General features: G+C 17.9%; 4 protein-coding genes across 4 annotated transcripts, besides 20 other annotated features; 1 reads left to right on the forward strand and 3 right to left on the reverse strand. All coding sequences in view use genetic code 6, as the record gives it.

Annotated features, from left to right (window-relative positions):
* The first annotated feature begins 155 nt into the window (after positions 1 to 155).
* Positions 156 to 180: a microsatellite.
* A 375-nt stretch (positions 181 to 555) lies between these two features.
* Positions 556 to 604: a microsatellite.
* A 346-nt stretch (positions 605 to 950) lies between these two features.
* Positions 951 to 998: a microsatellite.
* Positions 999 to 2,405: 1,407 nt separating this feature from the next.
* Positions 2,406 to 2,447: a microsatellite.
* Positions 2,406 to 2,449: a microsatellite.
* Positions 2,450 to 2,452: 3 nt separating this feature from the next.
* On the forward strand, positions 2,453 to 4,445 carry IMG5_197890 (hypothetical protein; the record flags this gene model as incomplete). Its single annotated transcript, XM_004024156.1, has 5 exons — positions 2,453 to 2,763; positions 2,823 to 3,973; positions 4,069 to 4,282; positions 4,333 to 4,388; positions 4,433 to 4,445. The coding sequence occupies exons 1-5, from the start codon at positions 2,467 to 2,469 to the stop codon at positions 4,443 to 4,445; spliced, it is 1,731 nt and encodes a 576-aa protein (XP_004024205.1). The 5' UTR covers positions 2,453 to 2,466.
* Positions 4,446 to 4,612: 167 nt separating this feature from the next.
* Positions 4,613 to 4,660: a microsatellite.
* A 679-nt stretch (positions 4,661 to 5,339) lies between these two features.
* Positions 5,340 to 5,374: a microsatellite.
* Positions 5,375 to 8,449: 3,075 nt separating this feature from the next.
* IMG5_197900 (hypothetical protein) lies at positions 8,450 to 9,378 on the reverse strand (the record flags this gene model as incomplete). Its single annotated transcript, XM_004024157.1, has 3 exons — positions 8,450 to 8,488; positions 8,530 to 8,734; positions 8,849 to 9,378. 3 exons carry the CDS (start codon positions 9,376 to 9,378, stop codon positions 8,450 to 8,452), a joined length of 774 nt encoding a protein of 257 aa, XP_004024206.1.
* Positions 8,774 to 8,837: a microsatellite.
* Positions 9,379 to 9,596: 218 nt separating the features above from the next.
* On the reverse strand, positions 9,597 to 11,489 carry IMG5_197910 (hypothetical protein; the record flags this gene model as incomplete). The annotated part of the gene is made up of 3 exons (XM_004024158.1): positions 9,597 to 9,662; positions 9,821 to 10,304; positions 10,360 to 11,489. 3 exons carry the CDS (start codon positions 11,487 to 11,489, stop codon positions 9,597 to 9,599), a joined length of 1,680 nt encoding a protein of 559 aa, XP_004024207.1.
* Positions 11,490 to 11,497: 8 nt separating this feature from the next.
* Positions 11,498 to 11,543: a microsatellite.
* Positions 11,502 to 11,550: a microsatellite.
* A 628-nt stretch (positions 11,551 to 12,178) lies between these two features.
* Positions 12,179 to 12,269: a microsatellite.
* Positions 12,183 to 12,247: a microsatellite.
* A 283-nt stretch (positions 12,270 to 12,552) lies between the features above and the next one.
* Positions 12,553 to 12,610: a microsatellite.
* Positions 12,584 to 12,661: a microsatellite.
* A 226-nt stretch (positions 12,662 to 12,887) lies between these two features.
* Positions 12,888 to 12,960: a microsatellite.
* Positions 12,900 to 12,961: a microsatellite.
* Positions 12,950 to 12,997: a microsatellite.
* Positions 12,954 to 13,011: a microsatellite.
* Positions 13,012 to 13,549: 538 nt separating this feature from the next.
* Positions 13,550 to 13,588: a microsatellite.
* Positions 13,589 to 13,776: 188 nt separating this feature from the next.
* Positions 13,777 to 13,806: a microsatellite.
* An 848-nt stretch (positions 13,807 to 14,654) lies between these two features.
* Positions 14,655 to 15,258, reverse strand: IMG5_197920 (hypothetical protein; the record flags this gene model as incomplete). Its single annotated transcript, XM_004024159.1, has 2 exons — positions 14,655 to 15,125; positions 15,178 to 15,258. 2 exons carry the CDS (start codon positions 15,256 to 15,258, stop codon positions 14,655 to 14,657), a joined length of 552 nt encoding a protein of 183 aa, XP_004024208.1.
* Positions 15,259 to 15,566: the final 308 nt, after the last annotated feature.

The raw sequence follows: 15,566 nt of genomic DNA on the forward strand, positions 1-15,566 counted from the left end.
TTAATATATATATATATATTTATTTATTTATATATTAATATATATTTAATTTTTATATATAACAATAAAATATCTTAATTTTAAATTAAGTAATAATATTTTTTTTTATTTAATAATTAATCATTATATTTAAACTGTATATTTAATTATTAAAATATTTTTTTTTATTTTTTTTTATTTAAAAATAAAACAAAAATTTAATTAAGTTAAAAATAAATAAAGATTTAAATTATGAATTCAAAACAATGTAGAACTTAAAGTATTATAAGCGATAATATTAATAGTTTCTCATAATCTCCCAACAAAATGAATGGTTCAATAAAAACATTTTAGATTATATAGAATTTAAAAGAAATTTAAAATTAAAATTAAAGTAAGATTAATGAATTAAATGATATCACTTCTTCTATATTATAAAAAAGTTAAAGTTATAAAAACTTAACTAAGGAAACTCTAAAGTTAAAAAAAAAATCCAAATTTATAAAATCTATTAGTAAAGGAGAAGGTTTTCTTCCTTAATATTTTTATAATTTAGAAAAATCTTAAGCAAGAAGTAATTTATAAATAATTTTATAAATTTATATATATAAATATATAAAATTTAAATTTAAAATAAAAATAACAAAAATTAAGGCTGTTAAGAAATTGATAATGAAATACTTTATTGGGATGAATTGAAATTGAAAACAATATTTTTTACATTAGTATAAGAATTTGTAACTTCGAATTTTTTCTTATTAAGTTTTGGATTTTATTAAGGAGGAATTATATATTCAAACATATTTTTACTTGCTTCTTATTTCTTAACTGCTTATCCTATGATAGTTTTGATAAATTTAAAAAGAATAACGAATTTAACTCTTAGGGAATTAATGTATTTATAATTTGGTTATTGCGGATTAAAATTAATAGATACGTGTGTATTTTTCACTCATGTATTTATTTTGTTCAAAAAAAAAAAAAATATGTTTTCAAAAATAAAAAAAAAAATAGTTTTCTGATATTTATTCATATATATAAGCTTTGAGTATTATGATTTATAAATTTTTATTTTTTTTTGAGTATGAAATAACTAATAATCAAAGTTTTTGGATTTAAATAATTTTTTTTTATCCAATTGTTTGTATTCCAAAATTGGTTAGAAATTAATAATTAAAGGATATATGTGATAAATTAATGTTTTTAGGATTTATACTAACTTTTTATTTCGATATATAAGCCATTAAATAATTAGAAAAATTCGAAATAAATAGTATTCTAGTTGGCACAAATAGAATAGAATCTGCAATGTAAATATTCAGTAGCTTTGAAGAGTCAATAACTGTTTATGAAATATATGTAAAAAAACAACAAAAATAAAATAAAATAAATAAATAGAGAGATTAATTTACAGAAACATAAACTAAATAGTTCAAAAAATATATATGGTTATCTCATTTTTGTATATATTTACTTTCGTTTTTTCTCGGAAACTTAACATTGATTGCTTTTGGATAATAAATAAAAAAAAATATAATGGATTAATTTGATAATAATTTGTTTCTAGTTCTAATTGGATAAGTTTTTTATATTTTGGCAGCTGTTCCTTCATATGCACATTTATTTTCACCACTAAATGTTTTATATAAAGATTAACTTGATTTATATAAAGAAAGCAATAAATTAGCCCTCTTTAAACTTAAAAGCTTAAAATCATTACCTGTGTATGATTTGCCTAAATTTAATGAAGTTAATTAGGCAACCTGGTTTAAACTTTGCTATTATCATAGTGTTTCTTTGGAAGAAGAAATGCAAAAAATAAATAAAGATACTATTAATGTAAATAATAATAAATATTTACTTTTGAATGTTATTAATTTTATTAGTGTGATTTTAAGTGTTTATTTTGGGATGTTAACTTCTAAAGAAGCTAATATTATATTTAATATTATTTAGATTTTTTTTAAAACTCCTATTGCTATTATTTTTCCGTGTCTTTTAAATTTGATTTATAATAATCTTTCTAAAATGGAATATTTATTGAATATTTTATTTATTATTTTTGGGATTTGTTTATCTGGATTAGTTTTTACTTATATTTGATTATAGAAAATATTTAAATAACTTATTGTATTAATTTTAAACATAGAGAAATTAAATATAAATTTTTTAGTTAGAAAAATAAAAATTGTTTATATTTTATATATATATATATTTAATTAAGAATATTGTGTTTTATTAAAAATTATATTTTTATATAAAAAATCAAACTTTTAAAATTAAAACCAATATAAATGATTCATAAAAATATAATTTTTATGAAATTATGGAGTATATATTACGTAATTTTTATAAAAAATATGATAATAATATATTGAAAAAAGAAATTTTAATTTATTAAAAAAGAAAAGAAAAATTGCTTAAAGAAAATATAAAATTAAAAAATAAAATATTAAAATTATAAAAATTATATAAAACAAGAAAAAAATGATAAATAGATTAAACAATCTATTTAAAACTCAAATAAAATTATAAAAACTCAATCAATATTATTTTTCAAATCATCGTGAATAAATGAGCTATGACGTTCTAATAGTAGGAGGAGGTCCAGCTGGTCTTTCCGCAGCCATAAGACTAAAGCAATTAGAGCTAGAATACAATCACCCAATATCAGTATGTTTAATAGAAAAAGGTTCACAAATAGGTTCTCATATTTTATCAGGAAATTGTTTTGAGCCCAATGCATTAGATGAGTTATTGCCTGGATGGCGTGGTATGGAAAATGTAAAAAAACTATAAATATATTATAAAAATAAAATATATACATATATAAAAATAAACAGAGACCACCAGTAAATACTAGGGTTGTTCATGATAAATTTATGATTTTATTTGATTAAGAAAAAAGTATTGAAATTCCGAATTTTCTTCTTCCTTCAACTCTCCATAACCATAATAATTATATAATTTCTCTAGGCGAACTTTGTGTTTGGTTAGGTGAATATGCCACTAATTTAGGAGTCGATATTTTCCCCGGAACAGCCGGTGCAGAACTTTTGTATAATGAAAAAGGAGCAGTAATAGGTGTAGCCACAAAAGATATGGGAATAAGTAAAGAAGGAATAAAAAAGGAAAATTACACACCTGGAATAGAACTATTGGCGAAATAAACTATTTTTTCCGAAGGCTGTAGAGGTTCTTTAACAGAAGAAATCGCACAAAAATTTAATTTGAGGGAAAATAGTGACTCTTAGATTTATGGAATCGGTTTAAAAGAAGTGTGGGAAGTTCCCACAGAAAAATTTTAAAGCGGGCTTGTTTAGCATACAGTAGGGTGGCCTTTAGATAAATACACTTATGGAGGATCTTTTTTATATCACAAAGATCCTAATTAAATACATATAGGTTATGTAATAGGATTATAATATTAAAACCCTAATTTAAATCCTTATGAGGAATTCCAAAGGTTCAAAACACATAAATAAATTAGAGAAATGTTAAAAGGAGGTACTTGTATTAGTTATGGAGCAAGGGCAATTAACGCAGGAGGGTATTTTTCTATTCCAAAGTTAAGCTTTCCAGGAGGAGTTTTAATAGGATGTGGGGCTGGGTTTTTAAATGTGGCTAAAATTAAAGGAACTCACAATGCTATGAAGTCAGGGATGGTTGCGGGTGAGAATATATATAAAAGCATTGCTTTAGAGGACTGTTAGTAAGGTTTGGAAATAAAAAATTATCAAAAAGATATGGAAAATTCATGGGTTTATAAAGAGTTATATGATTTTAGGAATACCAAAAATGCTTTTAAGTATGGACTTTATCCAGGATTGGCTTTAAATGGATTTTAGTGCAATATTACGAAAGGTAAAGAACCGTGGAATTTGAGAAATAAAATTAAAGATAGCGAATAGTTTAAGGAAAATTAAAAGCCTATTCATTATCCAAAAAAAGACGGGGTTTTAACTTTTGATTTGTTGGAAAATCTTACAAGAAGGTACTTATAATTGTTTAATTATATATTATTTATGAATTTTTTTGTATAAGTATATATTTATTTTATGTTTTTATTAATATATAAAATATAAATAGTGGAACTTATCATGATCATGATTAACCGTCTCATTTAAAAATTAAGAAAGGTAAAGAAGATGTAGCCATTGAAAAGTCTCTTAAAAAGTATGGAGGACCTGAAAGTAAATTTTGCCCTGCAGGTGTTTATGAGTTTGTTTAAGATGAAAAAGGTGAACCCAAATTATAAATAAATGCTTAAAATTGTATTCATTGTAAAACATGCTCTATAAAAGTATAACTATTTGTTTTTTTATATTTAAATACTTAATTTATTATAAATAGATGGTTGAAGAATATATTAATTGGACGATACCTGAAGGTAGTGGCGGACCTAATTAGTAAATTATTTTTATATATTTATATTTTTTTATTTTTTTAATAGTAATGGAATGTGAATAATATTTAAGTTGTATTTTTATTATTAAAATATTATTTTAAATAAAAAAACAAAATATTATATTATATCTCATATATATATCAATAATTTATTTTAAATAAAAATCAAAATATATATATATAAAATTTAACTCATTATTAAAAAAAAACAAAGTTAAAAAATTAAAAAATAAAGTCAATATATAAAATAAGTAATATATAATTAATAATATATCCCAATATATAAAATAATAAACATCTATAGATTTATATTAAAATATAATAGAAAATTATTAGTTTTTAAACAAATATACTAATAATAATTTAGATTAAAAAAAATTCATATTATAATTAGAATATTTTTCATTTAAAAAAATAATTTGAAAAGAAAATATAAATAAAAAATATATTGTCGAAAATTATAAAATAAATTAAAAATAAATAAATATATTTTTATTTAGAAAAATTATTATTCTTTAAAAAAATTGTACATATATCATATCATATATTTAATTTATACCTATAATAAAAAAAATCGTATTTCAATTAATTAGCAAATACAAATTAAATAAAAACATATTAATTTACATAAATTTAAAACAAATACATAATTTTAAGTAAGTTTTTATTTTAAAATAAAAATAAAATAATTATGATCAAACTAATTATAAGTAAATAAAATTTAAAAGTAATAGAAAAAAAATATAAATTTAAATAATGAGAATAGCCTAGTTTAAAATTTTTATATAATTAAAATCTTTGAATTATTATGTTATAAATTTTTATAAATAAACAAGAGAAAAAATAATAGTAAATCAAAACAATAAAGAAAAATATATAAGATAAATAAAATATTTATATAATAAAAAAGAATACTTAAATAATAATTCCTAAATAAAAATATTTTTAATAAATTAAAAAAAAGTTTATATTTAAAAAAAAAATTATAATGACCTTAAGTATGACTTAAATAAATTTAGATTGGTTGAAAATGAAAACCATTTTTTCGATTTAAAGTTGGCTTGTATCATTTTTATTTATATATTAAGTAAAAAAAAAAATTAAATTATTTGTAATTTAAACTAGGATTTCAAGATTTTAAGTTTACTTATATAAAAAAAAATTAAACATAATATTATGAAAAGCTTTAAATAATTAAATAAAAATTATGACTAAAAAATAAAATAATGAATGAGCTGGAGCTGATATACGGATTATTAAATATATTTGCAAATACATTATATATAAAATACAGAACAATTTTTATGTATAACACCCAAAGAATGCATTTTTTTATAAGAATAAAATCTCTGAAAAAAATGCAATTTCTAACAAAACAAAAATTAAATTAAAAATAATAATAAATATATAAAAAAACATTAAATTTATTCATAAATATATTAACCTAAATATATAAATAAATATTTTTTTATTTTAATGTTTAATTTTTTAACAAGAGGGAGGGGGGTGTAAAAATATTTTTAAAAATTAGAAAAAATAATCTATTATATATTAGATAATAAAACAAAAATTATTAGTTCAAAAATATTTATCGAAAATTCATTACCATTAAATTAAAATAAATTTGATTTGAGACAATTGACGCTAATATAGGATTAAAAACCTTTATAAATATGGTTTTATGAGCCTTGTTACATTATTTTTTTTAAATAGAATATAAAATAATAGTAGCAAAATTAAAGAACAAATTCATATATTTGACTAACAATGCAATTTAGAAACAAAAAAAGGAATAATTTTAAAAAACGAAAAAGAAAGATATATGTGGATCTCAAAATAATTAAGTGATTAATTATTGAATTAAAAACGCATTTTAAGTAAATTTATTTAATCAAAAATTAAGGAAATTATCATTTAATCATTTTTTTTTAAAAAAAAGCAGTTTTTAAATAGAAAAGGTTCGTTTAAGTTTTTTGGATTTGATTTTATAATCGGTTAATATTTTTAAATATAGCTTATTGAAATTAATAGTTCACTTTCAATGGAATTTGGCACTTCTATTAATTAGGATTTGATAAAAAAAGCTTTAGAAGATATGCCTATTTATTTGATTTTGGAAAAAAACACAAAAATGTTAAATATGTGGTGTGAATTCGAACTTAATTGCAACAAAAGCGAAATTATTTTATTCTTTTTTTATATATATATATAAAAAAATTATATATGTAGCAATAAATTGCTAAATCTTGTTTTTTAAAAAAATTAATTTATATTATTATTATTTATAATAAAAAAAAAAATGAATAAAAATGAAAACAATATAATAACATTAAAAAATCAAAACCCATCATATATATCGACACTTTAGGGAGGATTTCAAAGTAATATGAGTTAACGTATATTATAAGAAATTAAAAAAAAAAATGCCAGTAATTTAAATGAAAATATCAATAATTAAAAAAGTACCGAATAGAGATAATCAAGATATTAAACGGCGAAACCTCTTTTGAACGAATTTCCTTTAGAATTATCGAAAAAAAATCCTTATTTTAAACGATTATTAAAGTCTTTTTTTGGCGGATAATAAAGTATTACTTAATTTATTGGTTTAATGAATAAATGTACATTGAGGTCTTAAAAAAATTAGAAAAAAGAGGAATTTTAATCTTCGGTATCTGCTAAAAATTAGATTTTTTTTGAAAAAAGTGATTAAAAAGTAAAATTTAATCCTTAAACAGTTTAATCTTTTGGAAATCTTGAAAATGTAATACCTTAAAATAACAAAACGAAATATGGGTCATTTATATTTGATAAGCTATTACAAAAGCATAATAATAAAAAATAAAACACCTTTTTTTCCTAATTCATTGAAGCTTAGTAAGAGATTATTGAAAAAATAAAACGAAAAGATCTTCTTTAGAATGATATTTCACATTAATATTATGTAAGATAGTTTATTGAACGAAAACAATTAAAGAATATTAACATTACAGCTGATAAAACTCCAATAATTGAATTAAATGTAATTAATTAATCATAATAGAAAAAAATGGGCTATGAGAAAGTTTTTAAAAATTTAATTAAATAAGAAATAAAAGATAATGCAGAAAAATATATGCAAAGTTTAAAGTAAAAAAATTAAAATAACAAAATATTAAATAATATTAATTTTGAAAACATTTTAAATTCGAGAAAATAAAGTGCGAAATAAGCTTTAAAAGAAAAAAGATAAAAAAAAAAGGATTTTTTTTGCTAAAGGAAAGATTTTTTAAACGAAAAAAAATAAATTTTTCTTAATTTTAAAAAACTAAACTTTTCTAATGATTTTTCGAATGATTTGAAGAAAATGGATATAATATAAAACAATGAAAATGAAAATAAAGTTAAGAAAAGAAAATTACTCTCTTAGTAAAATATCGAGTTCCTATATTAATCTAAAAATATTAGTGATTATAAAAAAAAAATCGATTAAGAAAAAAATTAAGTCGTCTCAAATAATAATCCGATTCTTACTTATAAATAAAAACTTTATAAAGAAAATGATTAATTAAGAAAAAAATCTTAATTGAAAAATTCAGATAAATAATTAAATTAAGGATATTATAAATAGGATTGTAAATATAATATTATAAAAAGAAATTTGTTTGGGCCATAAGATTGGCCTTTATAAAATGAAGATAATGTTATCAGTGGGGATGAGTCTCTTCCTTCGATTACTGAAGCATAATTAGATGCATTTTATCAAGAAAGTAAGTTTTTGTAAAAAAGTATATTGAATAATAATGAAAATAATGAATATTTTGGAAAAAAAATTAAAAACATTATGAAATTAAATTAAATAAATGAGTAAATTTAAAATATATTATTTTTATTTTATATTAAAAAAAAGTAATATTACAAGATGTGTGAAACTCAAGTTAAAATAAAAATGAAAAAAAATTATTTATATTTTAATAAGTTTATTTTTTTAATAATATTTTAATTATATTTTTTAATTTCTTTTTAATATAATTTTTTTTTTTTATTTACTCGGTTAATTTTTTTTTTTTTTTTAATTCTTTATTCACATTTTAAATTTAGATCCTAAATTAACAACAATTCCCTAAAAAATTTATTAGTTAAAAATATAAAATAAAAAAATACCTTAGCCTTACTTCTAATTCTGGCATATCCATTAATTTTATTATTAATAATTTCTGCACTAAGATTAATTAAGAAATCATCATCAAGTTTAGTTTTTGCATAAAAGTTTGCACAAATACAATTCGCATTTTTTATTTCTTCCTCATCATTAAGCAAATATAATTTAAAATGTTCTCTTATATGATTAACAAACTAATAAAGATCACTAAATATATAATTTAATAATTAAAAACAAATAATATGAATATAAATATATATATATATATATATATATATATATATATATATATATATATATATATATATATTTATTTATTACTTTCCAGATGGGTTTAATGTAATTCTGTTTTCCCATTCATATTTAGCCCATAATTCTCTAAAAGTATTAAGATCTATTTCACTTGGATATATAAAATCAATAAGATCAATATCAATTTCTTTTGTAATAAGATAAGCTTATTCTATACCTGCAATATTCTCATAATTAATAGCTCCAAAAATAACTCCAATATCACTCGAAGAGAACTTTAATGATGTTTTCACATTTGCAAATCCATTTGGTTATAAAGTCACAGCTTAAGCTTTTTCTATAACCCTTTTAATATCACTTTATTAAGTAAAAAAGTCTATTTGGACTTTTTATAAAGGTTTTGAAGTTCTATTTATTAAAAGAGTTTCAAATTAAATATCATATTTGTGTATACGGACAAACGATTCTGCATATATAGGGTCACTGTATCCTGTTAATTAGATTAGCTTTCCGAGTTTCTTGACAAAATCTCCTTCTTCATGTTCTTGTTTTTTTAATTCGAAATCTCCTAATTCATCATCAGAAAGATCTACTTCCATTTTTTGGCTTTTAAGGCTCTAATAACTATAAGATCATCAGGTTATTTTATATACTTTTTCTTTTATTTTCTTATTAAGTATTTTATTTTCCGAAATAAGATTTATGTAATTTAGGAACTTTTAGTTAATTTTCAAGCCATTCGACTTTATTTTGTGTAAAATAGGAAGGATTAGTAAGTAATTTTATACTAAAATGAATTTTTTCAACGGAATCTTGTTCATATATAGTTTAATTTTTAGTATAAAGTCTTAATAAAGAGCATAAAATTAACAAAATTTAACTACTATATTTATTAAATTTATTCATATTATTTTTTAATTTTAGAATTAATTTTAATGCACAACGAGCCAAAATAGATCCTATATAAGCATTTTAAGAAATAATAATTTTTAATTTACTAATTTCCTCATTTTCTTCTTATTCCTGTTTTTAATCAACTACAAGTTCAGTACCATAAGTACCATCAGCTAAAATCACTGTTTTATATTTTTTTTATGTAGTTGTGCTCTCTTTTGCTTAATTAACTGTATTATTATTATCTTTATTATTTTTCTCCTCTTCTGTAGTTTTACCAATATATTCTATTGGTAAAGTACCTACTGATCTAATTATTTCTTATAAACTTAATTCTGTACTATCTTCTGTGGCATATTCACCTAAAATCCAAAGAACTCCTTTAAATATATATAGACTTTTTATATCATAGAATTTTTCCAATATCTTCGATATTAATTTTTCACGGCATTGCGGGTAATTTATAATTAAAGAATTTAGGATATTTTTGATTTAGTCTTGATTTTTTTATGAAGCTTTGGAACTTGTAAGAAATTATTCGTTTATTAAATTCATGGCTTCATCAACTACTTATTCGAAATTGTTTACAGAATATTCAACGAAATCAAGTAATAATTTTATATACTCTTTACTATTTATGAATATATTTATATATGTAATATTATAATTATTTTTATATTTAATACTTTTCCTCTTATTAGGCTTTTTTAACTTCCTTTGAAATTTTAGGGAAAATTATTGTAATATTTTTCGCATTTAATAAAACTTGTATAATTTCAATTGTTTTTTTTCTAATTTAAAATGATTAAGTGTTCAATATTTTAGTAATATCGACAAGTTATTCTTCCAAAAACTTTGGTTCAATCGCTAAAATAGACATTAGCTTATCCAAAATAACCATTTTAACATTATTTTCAGTATTATTAAGTAAAATCTACACATATATAGAAGTTGCAAGTTTTAGTGTATTTGGCGAGTTAGATAATTAAGTTAATGTATTTGCACATTCAAATTACACTGAAGGACTTTTTGATTTTTAAAAGTAAAGAATAGCTTTCATTAGTCTTTATTTTTAAGTAGGATCTTATTTGCAAGTTTTTCTGAATAATTCAAGAACTGAGAGTTACATAATATCTCCCATATCATCAACTCTATCATCTAGGATTTACTAATATAGATAATCCATAGCTTTTTATTAATTAGTATGGAAAAGTAATAAAAATGCATTTCTTTTAGTAGATAAATCGTTTTCGTTATTTAGCACTTTCTCCATTTCAGAGTCAATATCACTAATTAGTTCATCACCGAAATGCAAAAAAATCTAATATATGGCCACTATTGCATTTTTTCGGACATATGTGTGTTTGTGATTTAATCCTTCCATTATAGAAGATATTAAAGGTTCTAAAATTCCTTTGTGCATTATTCGAGATACTAGTCTTAATGTACGGCCTCTTAAATACTCGTTTGGATGTAATAAATCACTTCTTAATGAATTACAGACTAAAAACATCTCGTCTTTTAGTTTACCTTCTTTATTTAATTTCTCTATTACTTCCCAGTAAAAAAGAAGAATCTTTTTCAAGTTATGGTTGTCTGTTTGTAAAGGAGTTAGAGTGTTTATTACAGTCATAGTCATTCGGTCGAAGTTATCGTCGTTTGATATATTGTATATTAAATGTTTTAAACCACGTATCTTGTCTTCGATTTGCTTACTTTGTAATAAAGTTTTTATTTCTTAAGCGGATTGTTATTCGGATTGTTCGGGACGGAGATATATGGTACAATATCTGGGTTCTGGAGTTGTAGAAGACATATATAATCTTTTTTATTATATTATATTTTTTTTTTTATATATATTATATCTTTTATATTATCTTTTTAATTTAATTAATTTTCTTTTTTTTTATTTTTTTATTTTTAATAAATATGAGAATTATTTCTTCTTTTATATATATATGTATGTTTATGTTATTTTTTTACGTGTATATTTAAAAATATATTAATTTTTGAAATTATTATCTATTATTCATAAATATAAGTAAAGTAAATATATATCACTTTGTTTTAGAGTTTTTTTTTATATATATTAATTCAAAATCTCTAAATAAAAAAGAAATGTTATATTTTTAAATTTATTGATATAATAAAAAAATTTATAATTAAAAAATATAAAATATAATAAAATATAGTATTAAAAAACAAAATAAAAATTAATATATATTTATATATATATTCATTATTTAGAGTCATTTATATAATATTATTATTTAATATTAAAAATTAATAAAAAATAAATTATAAATTATAATATTTTTCTTTTATAAAAATTAAAAATACTTATAAATTTAAATTAATGATTTTATTTATAAAATATTTATTTTTTATTTGATTATTATTTAATATCTTAAACTAAAAAAAAAAAAAATATTTAGATATTTAAAGAATATAAATATTTAAGATAAAAAATTAAAAATTAATTATTTTAAATATTAAATGATTTTGTAATTAATAAAAATAATAATAATAATAATAATAATTATATTAATAATAATAATAATTATAATAATAATATTTTATATATTATTAATTATATTTTTAATAAATACAATTTTTTTAAAAATTAATTAATAGTAATTTATTTTATTTTTATAAATTAAAACATATTAGTTTAATCAATATTTTTAATAATGATAAATTTTAATATTGAATATCTATTTAAAGAAAACTAATTAATTTAATTTAAAAGTTATAATATTTTTTTATTTTTTATCATTATTAAGACTAAATAAGACAAATATATTTATTAATAAAAAAATTTATAAATATTATATATTTTAACGATATGTTATATTTTGAATTTAAAATTAATTAATGTTTTTTTTAAAATAATACATTATAAATATTTATTTTTTATAATAAACAATAAATAATTTACTAAATAATATTTATTACTAAACTATAATAATTTAAAAAATTATTTTTATTTAAATTAAGTTAATAAAATATATAGATAAAATTTATAATTTTTAATTTTTTTTATTTTTTTAAACAAATTATATATATTTAAAATTATTTGGTATTTATATATGCATTACGGTAATATGTTTAAAAAAAAAAATTATAATAAAAATTTTATCTTAAATATATTTTATTTTAATAAAAAAGGTATATATTAAAAAAAATATAGAAATTTTATAACATTGTATTTTTAATATATATATATATATATTATATAAATTAAAATTAATATAAATATATATATTATATTTATATATTATATATATTTTCTTTTTTTTAATTATTTATTTTTTATTTTCTTTTTTTAATTATTATTAAATAAAATATTTTTAATATTTCTGAAAATAAAGCTTAAACAATTAAATAGTTTACAAAACTATTTTAAAATTTATAAAATAAAATAAATACATACATATATAATTTTTTATATATATTTAACAAAATATTTAGTATTAATAAACTTATATTATTTATTATTTATTTTTTAATTCTTTTTATTTTTATTTTTTTTAAATTTAATTTTCAATAATTTATTATAATTAATCATATTACATGTTTTTTTAATATTTAGACCTTAAATTAAATTTAATTAGTAATATAAAGAAATTTAACTTATTATTTTTATTGCTTACAAACCTTTAATTGCGAAAATCAAAGAGTATCTTCAAAAAATGAAAGCCTGAATTGATGAACAATAAAATTAAGCTTCAATTTCAAAATTGTATTCAATAATAGAAATATAATAACTGTACTATTTTAGAGTAGAATCTTTTAAATTTAAGAGAAAAATAAAAATCTGGATAAATATTTTTATGTGAGATTTAAAACTATATTAATTTTTTAATAAAATAAATCTAAAAAATTTTCAATAAAAATAAATTTTAAAATAAATAATTAAAAATAAGTCTCTCAGTTAAAATAAAAATAATGAAAATATATAAAAAAAGTTAAAAATTCCCTTTAAAATAAAACAGAAAATTAGAAAATAATTAATATAATTTTTCGTTGATTTAAATTAATAATTAATAAATAAGAAAATAAAATAACAAATATTGAGAAAATTTAATAAATAATATACATGTAATAATAAAAAAAAGAATAATAAATAAAAACGATAAGCTGGAAATTCAGATAAAAATCAATTAAGCAGTTTCTTAAAATTATTAGTAGATTTTTTTTTTAGAATATATAGAAACTTCACGCACATAAATATTTAATTCAAAATAATTTCAAAAATCCTGATATCAATTTTTTGAAAGATTATAAGATTCTATAATAAATAATATTTAAATACTCTAATTACTTATTTCACATGAGAAAGTATTTTTAACTGTTTATTAGAAAATATTTCTTAGTAATTTTAATAATTATATTAAAATTACTTTTTTTTTGAGGATAATTAATGAAGGAAAAAAAATTCATCATTTATTTTGGATGAAAATATTTTTTTTAATAATAATCATTTTTAAATTTCATATAATAATTAATTTAAATATAAAAATAATTCAGACGATATAGAAAATAGTCTTTTAAGGAACAAAAAATAATAAAATAGATATATTAATATTAGTTTTTTTTACTGAAGGATAATAAATTTATGATTACTAAACTTTTTTATTAAAAAAAGAAATTAAAAGTATCATCAAAAATGAAATTTAGGATATAAATAAAATTAGATTTTAAATAAAGAAGAATATTTATAAAAATATTATATTATATATTAAATTTGTCTTAAATAAATTTAAAAATATAATTTTATTTTATTAATCTAATTAAATTATTAATTATCATATTTTTTGTTTTAAGAAATTTAATTTATTATATATAATATAATAAGAACAAAAAAAACAAAAAATTCTCTATATAATTAATTCTAAAAATAATAGCAAAATAATAATAGAATATTTATTAAAAAAATACATTATATATATAAAAAAAATTATTCTTTATTAAAAACTTTTCAATCACTTTCTTAATCCATAGAAACATCACTATCATTATTATTTTATTAAGCTTTTTATTTATTTTCTCCTTTTAACAATTATTTAACTTTTTTTTCATGTTTTTATCTTATTCTTTCTTTGACTTATTCTTTGAGTTTTCCTTAAGGTAGTAAAGTTTCATGTTTTTCTAAGTCTGCATTAATTTATTACTTTTTGATTCTTTTAGCAATTTTAAGTCTGTTTTCCTTAAAAAGCTTTTCTCTATTTTCTTTAACTTTTTCAATTTTTTTCATTACTTTTATTGTACTTACATATAAATCTCTATTATATTTAACTGGCTCATTTCTTTTCTATTCAAAATCAAATACAGAGTCTTTTATCATTTCTTTTCCGTGAGCCTTTCTGTATGCTTTTGTCCATTTCATTTTTCTAGGATTATGTTTTGCTTTGAAATGTCTATGACATTTAGATCTGCAAAATTTGAACATCTATTTTTTATTTATTTATTAACTTATTTTTATGTTTATATGCTTTATTTACCTTTGAATCATTACGAACAAACGCTACACCATGTCCAGGATATAAAGGACCGGAACAAAAATAACATTTATCAATTCTCATATTTTGTTCTGTATTTTTATTTTTTTATTTTTTTGTTTTTTTTAATAAATATATATATTCGTACTATTTTAATTTTAATTTATTCATAAAACTATTTATTTTTATTCGTGTTTTTAAATATGTTTTTATACTTTCTTTTTTTTATGTTTATTATTTTATTTTTTTATAACATATAATGTATATGAATTATTTAGTAAAGTATTTATTAATTCATTATATTATAAAATAAATTTATTAAAAATATTTTTTTTTTATTAAATAAATAAAATGAAAACTAAAATATCAAAAACTTATTATAAAAGTAAATT

Source organism: Ichthyophthirius multifiliis (assembly GCF_000220395.1).
Source record: "Ichthyophthirius multifiliis unplaced genomic scaffold scaff_1120509251407, whole genome shotgun sequence".
Lineage (NCBI taxonomy): Eukaryota > Ciliophora > Oligohymenophorea > Hymenostomatida > Ichthyophthirius > Ichthyophthirius multifiliis.